General features: G+C 42.1%; 1 protein-coding gene across 2 annotated transcripts in view; it reads left to right on the top strand.

Annotated features, from left to right (window-relative positions):
• Nucleotides 1–26,483, top strand: part of LOC100913544 (transcription elongation regulator 1-like protein) — a 114,801-nt gene that overhangs the window by 80,537 nt on the left and 7,781 nt on the right. For both annotated transcript variants that reach the window (XM_031957042.1, XM_031957043.1), the window contains exon 6: nt 18,099–18,246. In XM_031957042.1, coding sequence (XP_031812902.1) covers nt 18,099–18,246 — 148 coding nt within the window. The remainder of the gene's footprint in view (nt 1–18,098; nt 18,247–26,483) is intronic.

The following is a 26,483-nucleotide window of genomic DNA, read 5'->3' as shown; positions in this document are numbered from 1 at the left end:
GTGGAACTACAACCATTAAGGGAATAAAACCACCATAAGCCCCCATGTATATGTAAAACCATTCTCTTTCCCTAGAGTCTTCCCTAAGGAAAAATATCTGAAGATCCTTCTTCCCTAAACCCTTGCCTTGCCCATAATTATACAATGGAATGTTTCTTTGTGATCTAAAGGTCATGAAAAATAATCTGAATAATTCTATCTTTCTCTTAAAATATCTTTTCTGTATGATTCATTACTTTAAATGGTTATTTATTCCTCTACTACAATTCTTGGTTTAAGATGCAAAGTAAGACAATGAAAAAAAGAATACATTCAAAGGCCAGGAAACATATGTCTGAAGCATTATTGAAACTAAGACTACTCTCTTTATATTTACAATCTACCAACAATTAAAAAAAAAACCTGGGAGAGGGGAGAGTAGGTGAATCTGTACTATGGCTCTATAAGAGTGGGAACTCGGGGTGTTTGTTAGAAAGTGTTTCCTGGGCGAAACACAATTTCTCAACAAATGCTTGATTTATTTTCGCTATTTTAAGATACAAGGTTATGGCTGAAGGCACACGTGTACATTCTTGTACGACCACGTCATGGAGCAAGGACAAAGTGATCAATGGCTGATTTGTTATTCATGACAGGGAAGTAGAAACAAGAGGTGAGAGTGACAGAGAAGTGCTGGCTTGCACTCAGGGAGATCTGGGTTTGAGTCCTTCCTCTGCCCTTCAGATGTTCCGTGACCACATCCAGCCCATGGGGCTCCAATAAAAGGCAGAAAACAATACCTGCAGAACCTACAATGCAAAGTTGTTTTGTGGCTCAAATAGGGTAGAATATAAGCTCCCTGAGGGCAAGTCTAGCTCATGTTTGCTCTTATATGGGACCTAACATGGGACTTGGGAGATGTCATTCACATAAAGAATGGGTGTTCTTTGATAAAGAAAATGTGCGTAATGTATTTTGTATCCCTTAAAGTGCCACAGTAGATCTCAGTTATTGTTACTGAATGGCATTTCCCCACCACTCTTAAATGTTGGGATGATGGTCAAAGAAAGTCCCAACTGCAGAGGCAGCTGATTCTGACACTGGTCTCCCACCCATGAGTAATTGCCTCCCCAGTAAGATCTTATCTCATTCTTATTTATCATATTGTTCAGTGCTCATGACATGAGGACTTTGAATCTGTTTTTGAAACATATTCATGTTATGGGAATGCAAATCTGAGTGAATTCCAAGGCTTCTCTCTTACCCTTTGTTGACATTTAAAGTGATAAGTGGATATGAATGTTATTAATGATGAAGCAGATGACCTTATGTAACGTTGAATGTGAATTTGTTTGTACACATGTATGTGTGCATATAATCAACTGACACTAACCCAGCCCTAGATTAGATACAAATAGAAATATAGTGCTACTCATTTCTTTTTTTCTTTCTTTTCTATTCTTTTCTCTTTTTTCCCCTCATTTCTTTCCTTTCCTTTCTGTATCTACGATTTTAACTATGTAAGGAAGTCTAATGAAGAAATCCCCTCTAGGGTTGCAGAATTCACTCCTGCTCTACAATTTATAGTTATTGGTCACCAAGGAGTTAAATGACTTGCCAGGGTCTTACTGCCAGCAGTGTCAGAGGTGGACCTTGGGTCCAGGTCCTCATCACTCTAAGCCAATTCTCTGATTTCCAGCCATTGTACTACAGCACGGCAATATACAGACAGACAGGGAAGCATTTCTACATGAACATATTTGTTTGTGCATCTAATTAGCCAGCTATATTCCATTATTTCTCTGGTAGAATCATGAGCACTGCTGCTGGGGATACTTCCAAAAGTGTCTGTGTAAGATTCAGGGGAGCTTCTATTATGGCGTGATTAGCTCCAGTATGTTTGTATTCACTTTAGATTATATTGACTGTATGCTAGTGTTGGGTCTGTGATTCCCCATGGCTGCCAGAAGCTAGTTAGTCTTTCTCTGGGTAGCAGAATGTAGTTCTCCTCCGGTCTTGGAGCAAACCAGCCCCCATCCCCTGTCCCTGAAGTTCTGGCTTTGGGCTTGTGCCCCACTGCCTCCTAAGGAAAGCCCGATGTTTGGTGAAGGTGTCTTTCTGTGAGCACCTTGGCTGCTTGCTTTTCTCTAGGGGTTCATTCCTGGTGACCAGCTTTAGGTTTCTGAGAGTGCATCCAGCTTAATATCCCTAGGAAAGCCATTTCTGCTTTAAACACACAGCTTCTGGTGATTTCCTTTAAGTTTCTAGTCCTGAGAAGAGCCAGTGCTCATAACCAAGGGGATTCCACATGCCCTCAGAACCCAATCTTTAAATTTGGAGCAAAAACTCTACTACCTAATGGTTGGTGAGGGACTGAGGGATCACAGGATTCTCTAGCATGGGTATCGATCTGGGACATATAAAGACAAGAGAATTCCAATAAAAAGAAAGATTCACATTGGGCCTGGAATTGGAGAACCTGAATTTTATGCTTGATTCTCAGTCACTTCACTAATTTGTGACTCGAACCAATTCATTTCCTCTAGGTTGATTTCAGGTTCTTTGAGATTTGTGGGTAAATTTTGCTGAGAGAGAGAGAAGGAGGCATACAGACACAGATACACACAAACACACACACACACACAGAAACAAAGAGACAGAGAGACAGAAACAGAGAGAGACAGAGACAGACTGACAGGAAAAGAGAAGAGAAACAAACAGAAACAGAGAGACAGACAGAGAGACAGTGACAGGAAGAGAGAAGAGAGACAGAGACAGAAACAGTGGCTATGTGGTGATGTGATAGACTGCCCGGCTTAGAATTAGGAAGTACTGAGTTCAAATCCAGCCTCAGACACTTACTGACTGTAAAACAATCACTTAAACTGTATGAACAAGTCACTTAAATGTTTGCCTATTTACACACATACATGCACACACATTTCTAAGTAAATATTTTATATATTTCTAAATATATGTATATATAATATACATACACATATGTGTATGTATATGTATATTTCTCCATTTCAAAATATATCCCTTCTCTCCTTCTACCTAAAATCCCATGTCTTTTTTTGTCAAAGAATGATTTTTCCCCAACACTCTTGGAAATGTTGTAACAGGCAATTCATCACTTTCTGCAAACCCGGGGGCCTCAAGATCTGGTTAAGGACAATAAAGCTCACTTGTACCATAGAAGGCTGAATGTGGGGACTGTCCTACAGTCTTGGGTCCCCAGGTGTTGGAGTAGGCCATCATTAGGGGATGGTGGTTGTAATTTTGCCTTCCACTTGTCAACTCATTGTGACTCCAAACACAATTGAACATGCATTTGGTTTGGATTTTGTCCAGACCAGCGATTTCATTGTTGTAAGAGACTCCTGAAGAGGAAACTCCATCTGTCAGTGCCAGTCAGCAGCTGTTCAGCAACTTTCTCATCGGAGAGCATTGTCTAAGACATTGAGTCTCCCAGGCAGACTGTCTTTGAGATGGGATTTCACTCAGGTCTTCCTCAATCTAAACCACATAGCCACTGTTTCTGTCTCTGTCTCTCTTCTCTCTTCCTGTCACTGTCTCTCTGTCTGTCTCTCTGTTTCTGTTTGTTTCTCTTCTCTTTTCCTGTCAGTCTGTCTCTGTCTCTCTCTGTTTCTGTCTCTCTGTCTCTTTGTTTCTGTGTGTGTGTGTGTTTGTGTGTATCTGTGTCTGTATGCCTCCCTCTCTCTCTCTCAGCAAAATTTACCCACAAATCTCAAATCATCTACTTTCCCGAGCTCCCTACCTCCCCCATCCCTCTCTTCCCTCCTCCCTCCCTTTCCTCTTTTCCCTTTCCCTCTCATGGTCACATACTTTTGTCCCTACCTCTGTTTCCCCTTTCTCTCCTTTCTGTTTGTACTGGATGGATCTCAGAGAAATCTGGAGCTGTGCTTTGGAGAATCCAAATATCAAGTGGATAAAAGGAGTATCTTAGGTGCTGTACAGACGGTATTAGTCCTTATTAGTGTCCCCTCCAGGTTAAGAGTCCCTTGGCACAAAGTGACTTTTGCCCATCCAGTGTTTACATGATCATTTGGGGGTCTTTTCCCAGTTTTCTTTTCAAGCTTTGGAATCTGTTTTCTTAGTGAGATTTTAGCTTGGCAGGCCTTCTAATTTACTGATTTCTCTCTCCATCTTTCCCTTGGCATATCTGCCAGCAGCAGCTAACATTTCTCCAGATTCCGTTTTCCCAAATCCCTTGGCTGGTAGCTGCAGTGCTGAGAAGCCCCCCGACCCCTGGCTCCCTCCCCTCCGTGCTGGAGCTAAGGCACTGTTACTTACACCGCAGTTATCATTTCAGGATCTGCCAAATTCCCTCGGGATCAAAATGCACTTTCTTAAATAGAGCCAGATCTCTATGCCAGGAGTGTGTGTGTGTGTGTGTGTGTGTGTGTGTGTGAAGTAAGCTTCTCCTTATCTCTCTGAACCTCAAAACGCCACACTGGGGCTCTAACTTAGAAACCGGGTCAGCTTTCCAAGGGATGATGTCAACTTGGTTTGCTTGATATATTTTCTTCTTTAGAAGTCTGGCCAAAATGAAAGGCCATTTCCACCACTCTAATGAGCTCGAAAATGATCGGATACCAATTACTCAAGCAACAAGCTTCCCTTATCCGCTACCTCCATGTTATGTGAGGGAAGATTCTAAAATAAAGCTCAAACAGCCTCTGCAACCAAAGGTTCTCCATTCCCAGAAAGACCCTCTATGTGCCCTGTCAGTTCATCTGCTCCCTAAATGTCTTGTGGTGGAATAAGGAGCAAACTCCTGGAGACTGAACAATGATGCCAGAAGGATTTATGAAGGATGGGGGTGAGGGGGAGAAGCTGCTGCCTTTTGGAGACAAGGAGAGCAGAGTTACAGGAAGGAGAAGAGGACGGTCATGTGTGAGGGATGGAAAGAACTGGGATGTTTACACAAGTGTGTGCAAAAAAGGGAGGAGTTACAACAAGTACAGAAGAATGGTTGGGGCCACACTAGGAAGGGAGGAAAAGGTCAATCAGAGGCATTTATAAGCCAGGGACAGGGACTGGGCCCATGCAGCTTCCGGAGGAGCAAACACACTTTACCAGGCAAGTGGGTCTCTCCATGTTGTAGTTTCCATCACGGAACATTGAGAGGACAAGTGACTGATCCTCATGTAGGAGGCAGCTCAGTGGGTACAGTGCTAAACCTAGAATCAGGAACATCACTCTCACAGCATTATTGTGAGAATAAAATGAGATAATATTTCTCTGAGAGAGAGACAGAGACATAGAGAAACACAGACCAACAGAGAGAGACAGACGAGGCAGAGACAGAGAAATAGACAAAGATATAGGGACAGATACAGAGAGATAGAGACCAACAGAGAAACAGAGACAAATAGAGAGATGGAGACAGAGAAAGAGAAACAGAGACAGAGACAAAGAGAGACAAGGCAGAAGCAGAGAGGGACACAGAGAGGAAGAAACTCAAGAACAAAGAGTGGAAAAGTAGATGCCTCGCCATCACTAGCTGGATTGGCAGAAAAGGGAGAAAAGAAGGAACAGGTGCACATCAAGGAGAGGAGCACCTAAAAACTGAATGCAGCTAAGCCCCGGAGGATGGACACTTGCTGTGTGAGACAGGTGAGCAGAGACCGGGTGAGCCCAAATTTTAGGATTTAGGAGTCATTGTCAGAAGTAACACTGAGGATTCATATTTTATATAAATGCTGGGATTTTCACAATTTATTTACTGTAATTAAAGGGAGATGGGGAGACCAAAGCCTTTTGAGGGACAAAAGAAACTGCACCTGAAGGCTAAAGTAGGATGGTTTATTCTTTGGACATAATTGTTCCTCATGTTAGTTGCTTGATTCTGTTTTGTAGTGTTCATTCCCATTGCCCTTTAGCTGTCATTTCTTTCTCTTCACACTTTGCTGCTAGATGGAAGACCTAGAGATCTGAGGTTTTCAAGTCCCCCAACCCCACAGCATCCATTTCCAAAGTGCCGTGGCATTTGTGCTGCTCAAAGAATTAAGCAATAAAATAGAAACCGATGTAAATCTACAGCAAGTACCACAGGATGGCAGCTACTAGAATTCAAGGCTCAGTGTGGAGAAGGGCCCTCAGGACATACTCTAAAACCCGCTATTCCAGCTCCTCTCTTTAGATTGTTCTTCAGATTTCTGTGTCTTGGTGCTAAAATACGTCAGGGTTTTGTGGATACAAAAAGCAATTTTACGTGAAGTGTCTTTTATGAGGAAGCCCCACTTTGTCAGCCGTGCCGTGATGCTTCTGATGCCTTGCGGTGGCCGGAACACATGCGGATCCTCTCATATTGGCCATGGGACGCAATGGTGTTTTCTATTGTGACTCGGATGTTTCCATGTCGTCTTTGTGACTTCAGACCCTAAAGTGACTCGGGACAAAGAGGCTTTGTCATCAATGTATAAAGAACAGCTTTGCGATCTCGGGCACGGCTGACAACATGGGGCTTCCTCATAAAAGATTCTGGAGTATGTTTACAAAGGCAGGCCCATGTTCTAAGAATCTACAGACATTTTTTTTCCATTCCTGAAGAATTGAATATTATGTCGGGGGGTGATGATCAACACTTAGTGTCTTGCAAAAAGGGAACTTGGGCTCTATTCATTGATGAAACCAAAAAACTTCCAGGGGATCCTACAGAGGAGTATGGGACAGCCTACACAAGACCGAAAATGTTAATCCAACCCAAGCTGACAAAGCATAAAGGGAGCTGCAAAGGGAATTAGCTGTTTCCAGTGAAGTGATCCACTCTCAGAGCCTGACTAAATGCATAGCCAGCAGAAAGCTGCAGTCTCTGCTCCTGGAGGAACATAAAGATGCTCCCCTCCCCCAACAACCCAAGAGGCAACATCTCTACTAGCACAAAGGACCATTTCAGATCCCCAGGATTTCTGAACTAACAGTGTTGCCAAAGCTTCTTGAGTCCCTGTCCTTCATTTCATAAAGTAAGAAACTATGGCTCAGAGATGGGAAGTTCCTTGGGTAAGGTCACACCAGTAGTTTGTAGTAACTTAAAGAGAAGTGGAGAGGACTCAAGCATTTATTAAGCACCTGCTATCTGGCAGGCACTCTGCTGAGCCCTTTATAGATAATTTCTCAGTTGACCTTTTTTGGTTAATTCACATAAATTCTCTGACTTCCCAAAAGATGTGAAACATGTTTGAGTGAAGAGAGTCTGCTCCTGGTCGAAGATACAGATTTAATGGAACCCGACAGGTCCCATGTGACTTTCATCCCAGGTTCATGTCCAGAGCAATGTCAATCACAGTAGAATATTGTGCTCACAAGATGAGGGCCAAGAATAATAGAAAATAAGACATGAAGCTCGTGCTATGACGCTGAAGGTAAACAGTAGAAAGAAACCCATAGTAAAGGACATGATCTCCCTGAGGAAGCCTGGAATAAAACCATTCATCACAATATAGGAGAGCTGTGACATTGTTCTTTAGAGACACCGTGGCCTTTGTGCTGTTGTAGAAAGTTGTAGTGGAAAAATCTCCATATAGAGATAGACCCATTGAGGTATTTCGCACAGATGATCAATGCCATGTGATGGGCAATATGGGGCATCCTTATTCTACGGATGCTCCTTGGGATGTTTCAGGATGGGCCAAGCCAGGGAGAGGCTGCATGGTGGGAAATCAGGAGGGCCACATCTTCTCTCAGATCATAAGTGAATTAGTCTTTAAAATCAGCCTATTGTGTGCTGGGTACTTTCAGGGGGAAGGAGGGAAAGGAGTGTGAGTAACATGGTTTTCAAATCTTGATAGTTTGAAATTCATGAATATGAATCAGTGATGGTGATGTCATTGTTTATTCCTCTCATTTTTATATTTGATAAAAGTAAGAAAGAACTAGATAGCAAGATGGATAGAGCAGTAACTAACTTTTATTATATGCCAGATTCTGTATGGTCCTAACCCTGAAGTAGCTTATATATTCTGGCATGAAATGGAAATGAAAAGAAAGATTGAAAAGGAGGTCAGATTGTAATGCAGGGAGTCTGGGGCTGAGATCACTTGGAGAGAGGATGACTGCCAGGGTACTGCCTTCAATGGAAGGTCAGGATTAACAATCCATTGGTGCAGAGACTGAGAGGTATACCCAGAGTCAAAGACTCAGCTGGGCTGGGAGGGAGACGGTCCACCCTGCTTCCATCTTTTGTATGTGGGGATCACTACACTATTTGGGCAGTGAATCTAGTGATTGAGTAGTGCAAGGGAATGAAAACATATGAAATGTTGGTAGAGCCATCTCTGTCACATGCAGATGGAACTCCCACTATAACAAAGCTAACAAGAGGCTGTTCATTCTCTTTTTGAAGATTTCCAAGGAAGGTTCTTCTTGTCCAAGTACAGAACATTTTTATATTTATCTTCTGGTCTTCCTTTTCTTTTCTGTATTTTTTTAATGTAAGTAATTTGGTGAATTTCCATGCATTTCCGTTAAGTCTCTGTGAGACCCAATTTTCTTCCTCAGTGTGATTGTTGTTCCTTTTGTGTCTTCAGAATTTCATTCTTGAGAATTGCCCATCTAGAACTTCCTATTTACTGAGACAGACAGATTGGACTTTGTGACAGCTCTGTTTTTTTCAATGGTATTTTCTTTTTTACAAATACATGTAAAGATAGTTTTCAATGTTCATTTTTGTAAGACTTTCTCTTCCAACTTTTTCTCACTCTTTTCCTTACCTCTCCCCTCCTCAATATAGCAAGTAATTTGATACAGGTTAAATATGTGCAATTCTTTTAAACACATTTCCATATATTTCGTGTTGTACTAAAACATTGGACCAAAAAGGAAATGAAAACATGAGGAAGGAAGAAAGAAGGAAGGAAGGAAGGAAGGAATGAAGGAAGGAAGGAAGGGAAGGAAAGAAAGAAAGAAAAGAAAGAAAGGAGGGAAGAAAGGAAGAAAAACAGAAAGAAAGAAAAAAAAGAAAGAAATAAAAAAGTGGAAATACTATGTTTCAATCCATATTCCGGGTCCATAGTTCTCTCTCTGAATGAAAATGGCTCTTTCTATTCAAAGTTTTTTGAAATTGTCTTGAATCACCACATTGCTGAGAAGAGTCAAGTCCATCACAGTTTATCATCATACATTCTTAGTATTACTGTGTATGATGTTCTCTTTATTTTGCTTGTTTCATGTAAGTCTTTGCAGGCTTCTCTGAAATTAGTCTGATCATCATTTCTTATAGAACAATAATTTATTCCATAACATTCATATACCAGAACTTATTCAGCCATTCTCCAACTAGTGGACATCCAGTCAGTTTCCGGTTCCTTGCTACTACAAAAAGAGCTGTTACAAACTTTTTTGCACATATGGGTTGTTCTTTTATAATTTCTTTGGGATATAGACTCAGTAGAAACACTGCTGGATCAAAGGGTATATCTGATAGATCTTTGGGCATAGTTCCAAACTTCTCTCTAGAAGAGTTGGATCACTTAAGATATTTTTGCAAAACTTTTATTACGGAATGAGTTGATAATCCCCAGCATTCTCCTCATCTAGTTTAGTAATCTTGTCCACAAATAAACTGATCTCAGACTGTGATGCCATTTTTGATGAGGTCATGCTGGCCTTTTGTTATCTGATTATTTTCCCCGATGGTCACCAAATTTCTACATGTTCCTCACACCTCCATACTCAACCCTATCTAGGAAAATCAAATCAACTAGACTGTAATTTGTATATTGTTCATTCTCTCTTTTTCTTTCTCTGTCTCTCTTTCAAAATTAGAACATTTGCCTTTCTCTAACTAGTGGCACTGCTCCCTGGGTACGTGATATATTGTCATTGGGTCGGGTGTCCAAATTGTATCCAACATTCTTTGACTCTGTGGGCCATTGCACACTATTATCTTTTATCCCCCTCTATCTATAGTAGTGTGTCCAAACCCATTATCACTGTTTTCATGACATTATCGACCCATCTTATCCTCTGATTTTTCCTGTTTCTTTTGTCTTCTGTCTTTCTCAACACCAGGGTCTTTCTTAATGAATATTCTCTACTCATTATGTGGCCAAAGTAGTTCTACTTTGATTTTAATATTTGATCTTCCAGTGAATAAACTGATTTTTTAAAAATATGGACTGATTTGATCTCCTTGCAGTCCAAAGGGCTCTTAAAAGTCTTCTCCAGCATCACAATTTGAAAGCATCAATTCTGGTGTACTCAGTTTTTCTCATAATCCAACTTACAGCCAGCCATACATTGTCACTCAAAAAAAAAGAACAAAAACATAGCTTTGGCTGTACAGACTTTTGTCAGCAGGGTGACATCTCTGTTTTTAGTATGCTATCCATCTTTGCCAGAGCTTTCCTTCCAAGGAGAAAGTGTCTTTTCATGTCATGGCTACAGTGACCTTCTGCAGTGATCTTTGAGCCCAAGAATATAAAATCTGAATCAGATTCCATTTTATTCTCCTACTTTTCCAGGAAGTAATGGAAGCAGTTTGCAAGATCTTGTGTGTTTTCCCCCTTGATGATTAGCTTTAATACAGCTTTTACATGTTCCTCTTTTACCCTCATCAAGAATTTATTTGACAAATATGGAAATATGTGTTGCATGATTGCACATGCGTAACTTGTATAAAATTGCTTATGATCTCAAGGGGGAAGGGAGAGGAAGGGAGAAAAATTAAAATTCAAAATTTAGAAAACATTTAAAATTATTTTTTGTGTAATTAGAAAAAATACATTATCAATGTCAAAAATTATTTGATTTTGGGCATACTGCCAAATCTTTTTTTTTCCTCAGAAGGAATTGTCTTTTTCTTCTCGAAAATGTTTCATCTCAGCCCGGCAACTTCAATTCACTTGATCCTGCAAAGTGCTCACTTTTTCTCTCTTCACACTCCTTACATATCGAATCTCTTGGCCAATTTTATTCTTTCATTTCTCATGCAAAGTTCTTTCTCCTGCTCAGAGAAAACTGAGGCACCGAACTAAACTTCCTTCTTTTTCCTTAATCAATGGTCCATCTACTCCAATCAAAGCTCCTATCCCTTTTGTGTTTTGAATTTTTCTCTTAATATCTCAATTTTTGCAATTGGGCTTAGCTTCTATCAGCTCATTCTGAGCCTCAGCGTCCCTGGCACTTGCTCTAGGCTGCCGTTTTTTTCTTATTCTCCTCTGGCTGGTTTTGCTTGTACCTTCTGTATTTTTAATGTAGGTTGTTGCTACGTTTGCTCTGTAGCCACATTAGTCTCCTCAAATGAGAGCCATTTTTCTTCCTCATTGGAAGTGTTTCCCTTTGTGTCTTCAGAATTGCCTCCCTGAGCCTCCCTCGTTCTCTCTCCACTCATTTCCCTGCGGTTTAGGTCCTAGCCATTCTTCCTCAGAAATGTTGTTTCTCAGCATCTAAGGACTGAGTGCAGATTTTCTCTTCTCTTTCACATGCTGTCTAGAGTGCAGAGGGACGTCCCTCCCCACACCAACAAAGCATCGATGGTCTCTGGTCTCTGATCCTAAGAGCAAGGAGGGCCTGGTCACCCTGGCCCGAAGTTCCCATCATCCTTATCCCTATCTCCCCCTTTTTCTAGGTGTGGAGAATTTGATGCAGAATATCATTTTGCTTTAGTTGCCATCTCAATTAACAAATGAAGCAACTAAGGCAGTGAGAGCATCCCTCATATATCCAAAGACACATGGATAGTCAAGTCATAAAGTCAGGAATCCAGGTCGGGCTTTTGGACTCCAGGCCCCTTGTTCTTTCCACTCTCCTGAATTCCTTAGGACTCAAAGCTGAAGGGACCTAGTTGTGTCCTACCAGCCCGTCTCCACTAGCCCTGGGAACAAGGGCCTTTCTTGAGGGTTCTCTGAACATGAGGATGTGTGAAACCTTTGATCTTGGACAAGGCCGGCATCCCCTGGCCCAGCTGGTCCCCGGGAGGTTCTGTCTGTGGTAGAGTCTTGTTGCAGGGACCTGGAACTCACCAGCTCTGAATACCCTAAGGATGCAGGGCTGGGGGAAGGAAGAAGATCCTGGAGGGGGCCTGGGCCGGCCCAAGAAGGAGGCCAGGGGGCCTCGTCCAGGTAGGGCTGTGTTTCCAGTGGAGGCCGTGCAACCTTGGGCTTCTGTGCCCAAGCTCAGGCTTGTTATAAACCTCAGGCAAGTGATTTATACTGTTTGGACCTTGGATTTCTTTATCGCCTCCACTTACACACACACACACACACACACACACACACACACACACACACATACACACACACACTCTCTCACACACACATACATCCCATATACACATCGACCAATGAGCTGCAGGTTCCTATATAAGGACACTCTTACATATCTGGAGCTTGCAGCCCAGGCCCTGTACATAAAAGCTCGATCATTCTCACTAAGCCACCTCCCCTTTCTTGGTTTTTCTTTAGCAGTCACTTATAGCAGAATGCACATAACACTAACCCAAAGCTATAGCCACTAAGTAAATTAAAGAAGTGGAAAAGAAGTTCCTTGTGGCATCCAAGGGAGCGAAAGGCTTTTGTTTACTCCTCAGAGGTCAGGGAGCTTCCCAGGGGCAGTGTTACAGGCACAGAAGTAGCCCAACCATTCCAAGTGGATGGACACAAACTTCCTAAGCAGGGCAGCCAAAGCCAGAGATTTTTATCGTGTCATAGGGGAGAGACACAGAGACACACAGATGGAGACATACACACAGAGAGACAGAAAAAGAGAGATACAGAGAGAGGAAGAAGAAAGAAGAAGAGGAAGAAGAACAAGAAGAAAAGGAAGAGGAAGAAAAGGACAAAAAAAGGAAGAAGCAGAAGAGGAAAAAGAAGAAAGAACAAGAAGAAGAAGAGGAAGAGGAAGAAGAGGACAAAAAAAGGAAGAAGAGGAGGAAGAGGAAGAAGAAAAGGAGGAGATGAAGGAAGGAAAAAAAAAGAGTTTTATTGAAATGCTCTTCCATGCATTCCCTGGTAGAGATTAGCTCCCAAATCCCTGCCCTCTCAGTGGGAGAAGAGGCTGGAGAGCAGAGACTGGTGCTCGCAGAGGGCCTCCTGCTCCATGGGGAGTCATAAGTAGAAGGAGCCTTTCCCCCAGGACCCAGGACTTTTCAGCTGAAACTCTCAGCCCTTTCTTTGCTCCAGGCCTTTTCCTTTTCCCCAGTTCTAATTGAACTAATATTAGCAATTTAGATGCTGCCCAATCCTCTGCAAGGAGTGTTTTGTTGAATAAGCTATAAAAGGGAATCATTGGTGAACTTTTCAAATGTTCCCATTAGTCTCTCCATCCCACATTGCCACAATGCATGGCTTTGTTCCACACTTTTTGGTAATAAATTTTCATTTAGTTAAAAATAGAAGTCTTCATTATACCCGTTGGAACATGACGTCAGCAGGACTGTACCTGCAGCGTTTCTTTTCAAGATTTCTTGTGAGAGGCAGAGCGTGTGGGCCAGCCTCCTGAAAGGGCTGAGGGCAGAACAGGAGGTTCTCCTGCTCCGATCCAGCCTCTGCTTCCTCCCACCTGGCGTGGTTCCCAAGACGGGTCCATGTGACAATGCAGGTGAGTGACTCAGGCAGGACCCGCTTGGGGCCCTGGGTGATTTATAGGATCCCAGGAGACCCGAGTCCTCTTGACAGCCCCCATGACTAGGGCAGACTGTTTTCCTGTCTCTGGGCCTTCATTTCCTTTCTTTGAGCCTTAATTTTCTTGAACAAAAGGACGTTGGAAGAAGCCTTTGGCTTCCTTCTTTCTTTGCAGAGGTGCAGGGAGGAGAGAATGGAAACACCTCATAGACCATCAGGATTCACTGATGCACTGATGGATTTGTTTCATAAATCACTTTTTTTCTGTGTGTGTTACTGTGTGACATGTAAGTTTCCTCTGCGTTAGGACTCTCTGGGAAGAGTGAAAATGCATATTTAATTTATGATACAAATACCATCATACATATATGTGCCCCACAAAGATTATGTGTATGTGTGTTCACTAAGGGCCCTAAAGTTTTCTTTCTTTTTGTTTTTTCCCAAGGCAAAAGCAGAAAGGAATTTTATTACAATCTCATGAGAAAGAGCATCTCCCTCCCCACGAGCAGTTAAGCAAGGAGAGGCAAGGCCCAGTTAACAGACAAGAATTATATAGGGGCCTGAGATAACACTCCCTATAGGCTGGAGCTTTACTCTGATTAGCCAGGACAGACAATCTCATATTCTAAGTCATAGATGAGGAAAAAACTTTCAACCCAACCACATCTTTAGGATTACTAAATTACCTTAAATGGAAGTTTCAGTGACAAAATGGCCCCAACTTATTCTCTCTTTTTTTATTATTTATTTTTTAATAGCCTTTTATTTACAAGATATTTGCACGGGTAATTTTACAGCATTGACAATTGCCAAACCTCTTGTTCCAATTTTTCCCCTCTTTCCTCCCACCCCTCCACCAGATGGCAGGATGACCAGTAGATGTTAAATATATAAAAATATAAATTAGATACACAATAAGTATACATGACCAAACCGTTATTTTGCTGTACAAAAAGAATCAGACTCTGAAATATTGTACAATTAGCTTGTGAAGGAAATCCAAAATGCAGGCGGGCAAAAATATAGGGATTGGGAATTCAATGTAATAGTTTTCAGTCATCTCCCAGAGTTCTTTCTCTGGGCGTAGCTGGTTCAGTTCATTACTGCTCCATTGGAACTGATTTAGTTGACCTCATTGCTGAGGATGGCCAGGTCCATCAGAACTGGTCATCATATAGTATTGTTGTTGAAGTATAGAATGATCTCCTGGTCCTGCTCATTTCACTCAGCATCAGTTCGTGTAAGTCTCTCCAGGCCTCTCTGTATTCATCCTGCTGGTCATTTCTTACAGAACAATAATAAGACCTAAAGTTTTCAAAGCAACAAAGAAAAGATCCAGAGTCCAACGGAGGCTGAATATAAAGCAGATTTTTTTAGGGAGTGGGGGGCGGATTCCAACAAATAAAGTTGGTCAATGGCATAGGCTGACTAATAAAGGCCCAGGTTCCCCATCCCATCCCCCTTTCCATCCCCATCCCCACCCTACCCCCAACCCATCACAGACCTTTAAGAGCAGTCTGGGGGACCACTCACTAGCTGCAGGATAGGAGTGGTCCAGAGTGGCAGGGTTCATAGAGTAGGACGCCTGGATTCCCCAAGACCCTCAATTCCTTCTCCTGACACATATGAGCTTCTGACCTCTTAGCTTTTGGGAACCCCCAGTCTCACCTAGAAATTGAGGGGGATGGGCAGAAGGCTTTGCAGCTTTGGTTGCTTGGGAGGTACCGGTTGGGCCACCTGGTCCCGCTGGCTCTTGAATGCAATGATTGCAGTGGGGATTTCAAACTGTTGGCTTCTACGGGAGCCCTTTCAGAGACCGGGTGTCCCATCGCCACGTCGGCAGAGCCCTGCCCAGGCTGCCAGCCTTGCTCACACACTCCCACCATTTTGAGAGTCATTCCGAAATAAGATGCTGTAAAAAGCTGAGCCAGGGAAACTCATTGCTTCTTGTATCAATCCCCTCTTCTCCTTGTTCCCATATTTCAAGAATTCCTAAAATTCAATAGAAACAAACTTCACTGAAGCCTCCAAGTCTCTCTGTTATCACATGGTGGTCACTTCAATCCCTTTTTATGAATCAATTGAATCTACTAACAAATTAAAAATAGCTTTTTGTCTTCCCCTCTTAGTGGTTATTATAACTGAATAATGGAATGCAAATTCATTTTTAATAGTTTCTTTAAAAATAGGCAGCTTTACTTTTAGAGAGCATAGCATTAAAAATAAAGCAGGAGGGCAAGTTCATGGCTGATGGCCTAATGTATGAGGACAATTACAAAGGGATGTCAGAGGAACACGGCTGCCCCGGAGCCATAGGCATAGAGCCGGGGACTTCTCCCTTCTCAGCAGGACAGCCCCACACAGAGCCCGCTCCAAGAAAGCTGCTGACTGACTCTCAGCCCGAGCCAGGCTCTTCCGGGAATGGGCAAACATCTGTATCGACAACAACGATGGCAGGGTTTGACTCTTCTGCCCATGTATAGACCTCAGGGACAGGGAACTCTGCAGACAGTCGTTCTGGGACTCCGTATGGCTCCACCGAGGCATGACCATCTCTGGGGAGGAAAGGATGTTAAGGTCTTTTCCAGACTTCTCTCTTGAGAGTTAATATTGTGCATGGCAGTTCCCATCTTACAGCTTTCTCTCATCTGTTAAATCATGCAACATGACAGACTCCAGGAGGAGCGGCTGCTTGCGAAACCCTGGCTTTGTTTTCTCTCAAGGAAGCAAGTGCCTTGGTCTTCCCTGGGCAATTAGATTCATTCAGGAGAAAGGGAAACATCATTCTTCTTGAAGTGTATTTAAGAGAAACCCGAGTCCTTGAATGAAAACTTAGTGTTGACTTCTGAGCTTTCGATTCCAAACCAAGGAGCAGGAAAGGGAAAATCCCAGATATCTCCCTTTTCCTTCCATCCACTTGGCAAATATGATTGAGCTCAGGGAGCCATATATTAGGACCACTCCTGTGCCTTGATATCATAACTGGCCAATGTTTTCAGTAAATTAATTCAAAAACAGTGACTTTATCACACATTGGGAAGATTCCCATTTCTTCTAGAAGTTTAAAAATAGTCAACTTGGAACATAGTTTAAGTATAATGCATTTGGAATGATAATAAAATACTATGGGGAGAGAGGGTCCATGGAGCTTGGAGAAAGGGGCAAAAAGTGTCCTGAGCCAGGTCTTCAAGGAAGCCATAAACTCCAAAAAATAGAACTGATGAAGACCTGGAGGATGGGTAGTACAGAAACATGGAGGTGGGGGATGGGTCATGCTGCCATTGTGCTGGAATCATTGGATGATAGGGGCAAGAAGGAGAGGACCATGTAAGAAGACTTGAAAGCTGAAATGTGCCTACTTATAAAGAGTTTTATTTTCTTTCTTTTTTATTAAAGCATAACGCCATATGCATGGATAATTCTGCAACACTAGCCCTTGCAAAACCTTGTGTTCCAGTTTCCCCCCCTTCTCCCACTCCTTCTCCTAGATGGCAAGTAGTCCAATAAATGTTAAACATGGTAGAAATATATGTTAAATCCAATATACGCATACTTATTCATGTAATTATCTTGCTGTACAAGAAAAATCAAATCAAACTAGAAAAAATTATAACAAAAACAAAATGCAAGCAAACAGCAACAAAAAGAGTGAGGATGCTTTGGGGTGATGCAGACTCAGTCTCCCCAATCCTTCCTCTGGGTGCAGGTGGCTCTTTTCATAACAAGATCATTGGAACTGGTCTCAATCCTCTCATTGTTGAAGAGAGCCACGGCCATCAGAATTGATCCTTGTACAATATTGCTGTTGCCGTGTACAATGATCTCCTGCTTCTGTTCATTATAAAGAACCAGAGAAGTTTATATTTAATCCTTGTGACATAGGGGACCCCTGGCCCTTGTACAGTACTCCGCCCATACTAATCACCACCACAGTGAGACCTGGCCATTAAGAAAATCCCTTTGGCAGTTGAGCAGGTGATGGATTGGAGTGGGGAGATACTTGAGTCATGGATTCCAATTATGAAGCTGATGAATTGGTTTAGATGAGAAATAAGTTTCTGAAGAAGGAAAATAACTGTGTGCATGTAGAGGAGGGGATTCTGATGAGCCATGTTTGAGAAAGAATCAACAATATTTGTCAACTGAGTGTGAGTGTGAGTGAAAAGTAAAGAAGCCAAGACAGTTGTGATCATGGGTGATTGGCAGGATGGTGGGAGCCTTGAAAAGCAGAGGGAAATAAGACAGAAGGAGTTGTGGGAGATGTGGGCACACAGCAAAAGTCTTGATTAGGGGAATGGTGAGGCCCTGGAGATTGTGGCCACCTTTCTGTGGAGCTGATGAAGAATTATCTTACTTACCCAACTAATCACAGAGAATTGTGCTCACTTAAAATCAAGTACAGTTAGTCTTCCAAGAAGTCATACATTTTACGGGGCTTTTATAATAGATCACTCCCTTCGCCCATGTAAAGTCAGTGATTTCCTTCTTGAATCTGGGCAATTCAACTGTGTGTTTCCTATGTCTTTAAAGACTTGAAGGTCCTCAGAGCATTGAGTTGGAGAAGATGGAAAGGGAAGATCAAGCCCAGAACACTCCTCCACCCCTTCCTCCAAATCAGATCCTGCTTCCATTGGAAGAGCGAGCCACCCACTTCCGAGACATGCTTCTGGAAAGAGGGGTAAGTGAATTCTGCCTCAGTGGGATGCTAACACATGAAATGTCTCTCCAGGAAGCTTCTAATGGAATACTTCCTTTTGAGCCTGGAATTGTTTTTGTTTGTTTGTTTGTTTGTTTTACCATTTTCAGGAAGCATGTATTCATTAAGTGCCTTGCAGGTGACACTAAAGAGCAGGCAGAGTACTGGACCCCAATACAGAGAGGCCTGGGTGCAAGTCCTGCCTCTGACACTCAAGATATGACCATTCCCTGCTCTTCAGTGACCTTTAAATATTAGAATTGCAGAGAAGGGTTTCACCTTCTTCTACTGACCCAGGGGAAGAACTGAGAGCAGTGAACAAGTCCACAGAGACCAATTTAAGCATTAGGTCAGGCAAAGTCCTGCCAGTCAGAGTGATGCCCCAAGTGGACATCTCATAGGGACGTGTCCGTGCCTACCTGTGAAGGTCAAGTTAGCACCTGGATGTCTTAGCCGGAGTCAGGATAAGCAAAAGCCCTTGGTCTTTAGGGGAAGAAGTGAAGGGAATGGACGCAGGATCTCCACACCCTTCCTTCTCCTCCTCTATTGCCAAAGTGGCTCTGACTTGTCTCACTCCACCCCCTAATCCCTCCCACAATTCTCTGTATATGCCAAAAGAGCAAACGAGCACAGAATGGTGGGAAGGGCCATTTTCGCAGCATTTGCTAACAGAGTATTGTCCAATTGGTAATTAGCTTTAAGTGCTCGATTGTCTGACCCCAGTGCATCAACTCAGAGTTTCAGCCTTTTACACCCACCCCCACTGAGGACCTCAAAACCAAGACTAATCATCCATTGGTCAGACTGAGCTTGACCTACATGGTCTCTGGAGACCCTTTAGCCCTGAAATTGTATCCCTGTAATGCCTCCTTTACCACAATTTTCACATCTTCAAAATAGTGATGATAGTTACAAGATTGTGGACAGGATCACCCTGCTTGGTGCTGGATGCACAATAATGATAAAGCGGACCTTTGTATTATTGATTTCTGTTATTTATGGTGTGAATGAGAGAAATGTTACAGACTCACATATCTGAATGATACAGTGAAGAAAGAGAAGGGGACCAAGAGGGCGTACTGACAATATGCAACAAGAGACAAAGAGAAGGGGAGAATGGCTCGGCAGGGTTGGGAGATGACCCCCGTGGAGAGGGATACCTGAAATTTTTTCAATTATTGTGGGATTGAAGAGTTGGGGAAATTGGCCAATCAGTAGGATGGGAGAGGGCGGGAGCTTGAGCCCCAAACAGCCATCAAGTCATTTTGGGTTTATCCTGCATAGTTTGCTCACTTCCGGCATGTAAATTGGGTGCTGCTGTGGTGGGGGAGCTAGAACACACATTTTGTTAGTTAGAAAGTAGGCAACAAAAAAAGGAGTGGCCCCAAATCCCCATCAGAAATTAAGGTATTTGAGCAGCTTCCTAATCAGAGGACAAGGGTCATTTTGAGGATCCAGAGAGGACACATGGGATTGGGGAGTCAGAGTGCAAGAAGGGTGGCACAATGGCCAAGAAATGTGGCATTGATCCACATTCTGCCATTACTAGTTGTGCGACCTGGACACGTCTCCTCTTCAAGCTGTAATTTTCCATCTTTAAAATAAAGGGAACGAACAAGAGAATTTTTGAGGAGTTTCTAATTCTAGCAACCTATAAATCTGGGAGTACGTGCACACATGTGCATATACACACATCCATGTGTGATTGTACATATGTGTCTAAATGAGTGTCTATGCACATATTTGTATACATACGCATATGCATAAATATCCCCCTCTCTTCTGGCTTGTAAGAGAGCTTAACTATCTGTGTGGATACATGGATTGCCAACCTTTTGCTATGTCCAAGGTCCCTAAACATTCTGGCCAGAATTCCCAAAGACAATGAGCCTGTTAATAAGCAGAAGGTCGGTTTAGACGTGCCGTACTGCGAGAAAATATCAGGACCGTTTTTTTCACCTTTGTGCCTTGAATCTGAGCACAGGGCTTTTCAACTGGGTGTTGAATTGGGTTTTATCTTTTATTTTCCCTGGGAATTTGTAGAGATGAAGACAATAATTTAAACAGAACGAGGTAGTGGTTTGCCCTTTGCCAAATTTAGAACTATATTTTCAGTTTAGAGCAAGAAGACAAAAGTCATCTTTTCCTCAAATGTGTTTTTCCAATGCCTCTGATTTCCTAAGTTGCCTTTTGGGTACAAAAAGCAGTCCAGACTCTTTTCCTGCCCAGCTGGATTTCTTCTCCAAAATGAAAAGGGACACAGAAGGTGATCATGGAAACGTGCATGCAGCATGAATTATAATGAACACTTTAAATAGCTCAGAGAAATATAGCAACCTCTACCCTGTAGCATGTGGACTAGTGCACCACAGACTCTCCCTATGGCCTCCCTCCCGAGACTGGTCAAGATGGGGTGTTGAGGAAAGAAAAGAATAACTGGGGGCAACAAGGTGACTGCAGAAGGCAAAGTGGGGAGGGGGCTCCTCTCAAGACACTCCACATAAAAAATTGACAGGGATATTTCTTGCCATAATGCTGAGTGGAGTGAATAGGTTTGTGTGTTTGTACATGTACGGTACATATGAATATCCTTTTATCCCATAGACAATGGGGAGAAACTGGAGGATTCTGAGTAGGGGAGGGATGTCCTTGGGATTTTATTTCAGAAGCAGAGTGCAGGATGGATTGCAGAGGGAATTGGCTAGATTTAGAGAAACCTTTTAGTAACTTATGTGAAAGTAGATGCAGGTGTGCAAAAAGTAGATGGAGTGAAAGTGGAGATGGAGGGATATTTTGTGAGGTAGATTTAACCAACGAGATGTAGCAACTGATTAGATAAAGGGGTATTTTAGAGAGAGAAAGTCAACAATACCCAAGGGGGATCAAATCCATCGAATAAGCTTACTGAAAGAAAAATGAACTCTAGCTCCCGCTTCCAGTATTGGAAACCTTCCACAAGTAAGATCCAATTTAATTTTCTAAACTTAGTCTCTTCTACTCCTCCCCCCACACCCCTCCCAATACTCTACACTTGAGCCAAAATGGATTCTTCTCTTCATCTGTTTCTTGTCTTCCCATGTTTTTGCTCACTATGTCTCCCCAAAAGCCTTCCTTCCCTTGATCCCTACATTTTGTTTCTGCTAATGTCCCCACTTGAATGTTCCCTCTGTGCAAAAGCTTCCTTGATCTTCCAAGGTAGAAATAGCTTTTCATTTTTCCTTATATCTGCCTCTCTCCAGATTGCTTCTATATCTCCTAGCTCAGTGCTCTGGGATCAAACCAAACCAATTCTAATCCCTGTGCAATAAGACATCTTGGTGAGAAAAAAAAATGACCCAAAGACTTAGATTTTTCAGAATTAATAACCCCCATTTCCTCAACCAATTTTCACTTTTATTTTTCCTTTACTACAATGCATGGGCATATTTTTTTAAGTCATTCTCTTCCGGCAGCTTCAGAGAATAACATTTTGACATGTGTCTTATTTCGATTTCCAGGGCTCTGCTTAAAAATTTTTTGATTAGTGAATTCATCATCATCATCATCTCATAAAAAATTGAGCAAGAAAATACGATCAATCAAAATAACTCCTGTCACATAGAACCTTCAGATGTACATGCATTTTGTTTATGTGAGCCCCCAAGCAATGCTTTGAAGAAAGGAAGAAAAGAAGGAAGGAGTCCATGTAGACATAACACAGATGTACACATGTAGTCAGACACGTTTGTGTATATGTTTATGTGGGGTTTTAGCACAATTACAAGAGCATAAATATTGAGCTCAAACTGACTTTAGAGATGAATTAACCAAAATTTGACATGTTTAAATGAGGAAACTGGGGACTAGAGTAATTCATTGACCTGCCCAAGGCCACTTGAGTATTGAGGACCAAAGTTGAGTTTCTAGTAATATCCACTTACTCTAAGGCTAGCCCTCTTTCCTCTGGTCCGCAATGGCTTTCAAATTATAGTATAATAACAAGACATACATGTAGGAGAAGTAGTAGGATCATTTTGAGAGGAACTTTAAGGCATTGTAGAATCACAAAATCTTTGAAGAGAGATTGATCATACAGTCAAACCACCAAGAGACATTAGGTTCCCCATTACAAACCTCATAGTTGGCTGGCTGGGTACTCCAGCTGGAGAAGAACCCAGACTATTCTAAGGTAGCCCATTTCACAACTGAATAGCTCTAATCAATTCAGTTTTATAAAGATTTATGAAACGCCTCCTTTGTGCCAGGCAGTGTGCTAAGCACCGAGAATACAAATAAGAAAATGAAAAAAAGTTCACGCCCTTGAGGAAGTTCAAATCTAATGGGGGAAGAAAATACATAAGAGGAAGCTGAAGGTGGGTGGGGCAGAGATATCCCTGGAGATGAAACCAGACCGAGCCAGTGAGGGAAGATGGAAAGTTCCCTGGAAAGTTATGCATCCTCTATACAGGAAGCCTTTGGGGGGGGTGGTGTTTAATGCTCCGCCCTCCAGCCCTCTAATCAGAGGGGAGAGGCAACTGAGGATGAGATGCGGAGGTTGGGAATCAAAAACTTAGTCTAGATGATGATGAGATTTCAGGTAATCAGCTTCTCGGCTCCCCCAAGTAAGGCATGATGCTCATGTCCTTGAAACACAGGAGAGTCACTGATGGAAAAGAGGTAATCATTTGAAACTGTTTTTCACTTTCTGAATCTACATTTGCCGTTTTAAAAAAAACTTTCTTCCCTCTGATCCGATTCTTCCCTCTGAGACTCGGTAGGATAAGCTTAATTATCTTTCCCATGATGGTCATGGAAGGGTCTGCAAGCAGCTGTCACTCACCCCCAAAGTCATCTCTCTCAATACTGAACAACCCCAATTCTTTTGGATGACCCCTGAATTCAACATGCACCACTTTCAGTGTCCCTACCAACATCATCTTATTGGTAAAACTATCAAAAATATCATAAGTTATTATTCAAGGCATTCCTAAAAAGGTTTAATATCTTTGACCCCAACTCAGATTCCTTGTCACTTAATAGGAGGCCAACTTCTAAGATGATAGAGAATTATTCATCATTTCCTTTAGAGAGGACAGTGGTCATCCAGCTAGTTACAAATCTACTTCTTTGTGCCATTCTCTAGAGCTTATGTCTATATGTTTTCCATAGGTTTTTGAGATCAATACCTCTTTTCTAGGTGGTCTCTCTAATAATATACTTATCAGGAATTAAACTCAAACTCACTGGCTGATTCTTTGTAGACTCGGGCCATATGTTCTTCTCCAAGCACATCATACCTCTTGTGTTTTCCAAGAGAAATTTCAGAGAATAACATTTTGACATGTGTCTTATTCCAATTCCTAGGGCTCTGCTTAATAACTTTTTGATTAGTGAATTCATCATCATCATCATCATCTCATAAAAAAAATTGAGAAGAGCAGGAAAATAAGATTAATCAAAATAGTTCGTATCAGATAGTACCTTCTTCAGATTTACATGCATTTTGTTTATGTGAGCCCCCAAACAATGCTTTGAAGGAAGGGATGAAGGTCACTTTGAGTGACTCAAAAGTCACTGAAAGCAGCTTGATAGTCCCATTGACCAGTTCCCTTATTCCTGAGGGCTCTCATTCAGTGGTTTAATGTCTGTGCATCTTTTCCCTCCATTAAGCATCTATGTTCTCAGCTCATTGTTAAACACAGAGTAGGTACAAATTGAATAATTAATGATTCACTGATACAGCAAAGACATAATGCCTTGTATGCTGAAAAACCCAGCTCTTTCCTGAGAATTCATCTGTGGAGAAACGAAGCTATTGTTTATTTGTTTTTTCTTCCATTGTTTTCCCTGTGTAAACAACGTAATAGAACATGTTTTATAATCCAATCCAATTGAATTCGATCGCATTTTCCCCCTTCAGTTCCCAAAGCACAGAATTTTGCCCTTGCTTTGAAAATCAGTCAGTGTAGATAGCCTCTCACTTTAAATCATGGTGCTTTTATTGATGATTGGATTGGAATGCATGAGTTTATCAATCAATTTTAACCAAGTGTGCATTCGTGATGGAACAGATAGTGCCGAGCGGTGGAATTCTAAATTTCAGAATACATCCCGGTAAGCCGGTAAGCCGTTCCTGACTGACTTATTCACCTGAGGCCGTGACCCATCTCCTGTAAGACATAATAGCGTTATTAACATTTGAGCAAATGTAAGTGAAATTTCATTTAACTTTATTAATGCCTAAGTTCTCTGGCTCTTTTCTGTTGGAAACTAACCCCAAATACCAATAGAGTATTATATTAATGTAAATTTGGTATTAGCTCTGCTTGAAAGACCTGCCTATCTGTCATATTGAAAAGAGCCAGCTGGCTCAATTTCTATCATTTCTTGAATGTGGCTGCGATTCCTTGGTTGGGAGATTTTTGCTAATGAGGATCCTGATACTTTCCAGTCTCATTTGAGTTGGGTTTGTGCTGCCATTCCAACAGAAGAATGAATACAAATAACTTGGAAATGCAGATTACTGCTCCCATCCATCCTCCCCACCAACAGTCTGTTATCTGATCATATTCACCTGCTTAGAAGATGAATGAAAGCTCCGGGGAATTGTTAGATGTTAAGATGGAAGCACGTTCTCTGAAGCTGAAAATCATCAAAAATCGAAGTCCCCAAAATGTCTCCAAGGTTTAGGTGGTGAAGAACAGTTTGTACCGAAAGAGAGGAGACACACTTTTTATGTCTTTTTGATGGGGCCACGAAAAGAAATGTGTCTGTATGGCCAACATCAGTCACTCAGGGAGGACAGTATCCATTCATCGCAGCTGATTTTCATGGGGCGACATGATGTGACCCAGTAAAGGTCATCCTTTTCTTCATGAACTGGGGTATTACATAAATGTCGAACGTTCCTTTAAGGGTATTTCTGAGGGCCTAGATATTGCATTCTTTTTAACTTTTCTTTCAATTAACATCTATTTATATTTTCTCTACTTTATCTCCCTCTGAGAAAAGAAAAACACCATCCTATAATAAATATGCATAAACAAAACCAAAATCGGGGGAAGTCCTGACTCTGTCTTATGCTGCGTATTTGATCTACCACCTCTTTGTCAGAAAAAGGGAGCCTTTTCCATCACCTTGGAAATCACTTATTATATTGATCAGAGTCTTGATTTTGTTTTGTTTTTAACTTTTAAGAGTTTTATGTCAGCATGTTCACATTATGAATTGTTATCTCCTTCTCAATTCACTCCATATGAGTTGATAGAAAATTTTCCAGATTTCTCGGAAATCACTATTTTGTCATTTCTCGTGGCACAATAGGATTCCATCCAATTCTTCTGCCATACTTAGTTCAGCTATTCCCCAATTTATGTTATGGGAGGGCAGAGGGGAGATTCTATAGCTTTCCACTTGACACGGTTCCAGTTCACTTCCCTCTTTATCAACTGCCACTCATCGATAAATCACTTGGATGAATAGTATTCCAGCTTAATTTAGCTAATTCCCATTAGCTGTTATGCACCTATCTACTTAGAATAAATAATGAAAACAGAAGTTCATACATTTCCCAGCAACACCCAGAGCTATCTTCTCCCTCCTACCGACTTCATTTTGGGGAGACTGAGCTCAGAGTTAAAGCTGTTAACACAAAACATTCGCCACACCCAGTTCCCTTCCCAGTGAGTCTGAGCTAATGGGCAGTCGCTCCTTCACTCAGCTGAACGACCTTGGCTGCGGGGGCTTGGGTATTCCTTGGCGCTGGGATCACAGACTGGACACAGTCCTTGGCATGGGCTCCAGGGCTTCTGAAGGCTCCTCCAGGATCCTTCAAAGCTTAGAAGGATTCAGCCGGGAGTCTCCCGACTCCCGACTCTAACCCTAAATGCCTCCCGCCTCCCGACTCTAACCCTAACCCTAACCCTAAATGCCCGACTCTAACCCTAACCCTAAATGCCTCCCAACCTTAAAAGCACCCTCTTCACCTCCAACAATGGCTGAGTCACCATCTCAGGGCTTCTTGTCAACCATAAGAATAGGCTTCTGACACTGGTTCCTTCTTCCTACCTGGAGGATCATAGCAGGTATTAACTTCCTAAGTCATGTTCATCAAGGTATTATCCCCATTTTACAGATGAGGAAGCTGAGGATGACTTGCTTGGAGATCCATAGCCAGTCTGTGTCTAAGGCAGGATTCAGATTCAGGACTTCCTGCCTCCAAGACCGTCCGTGATTCCTTT

Source organism: Sarcophilus harrisii, chromosome 2, assembly GCF_902635505.1.
Source record: "Sarcophilus harrisii chromosome 2, mSarHar1.11, whole genome shotgun sequence".
Taxonomy (NCBI): Eukaryota; Metazoa; Chordata; class Mammalia; order Dasyuromorphia; family Dasyuridae; genus Sarcophilus; species Sarcophilus harrisii.
This window is presented reverse-complemented; position numbering and strand designations above follow the sequence as displayed.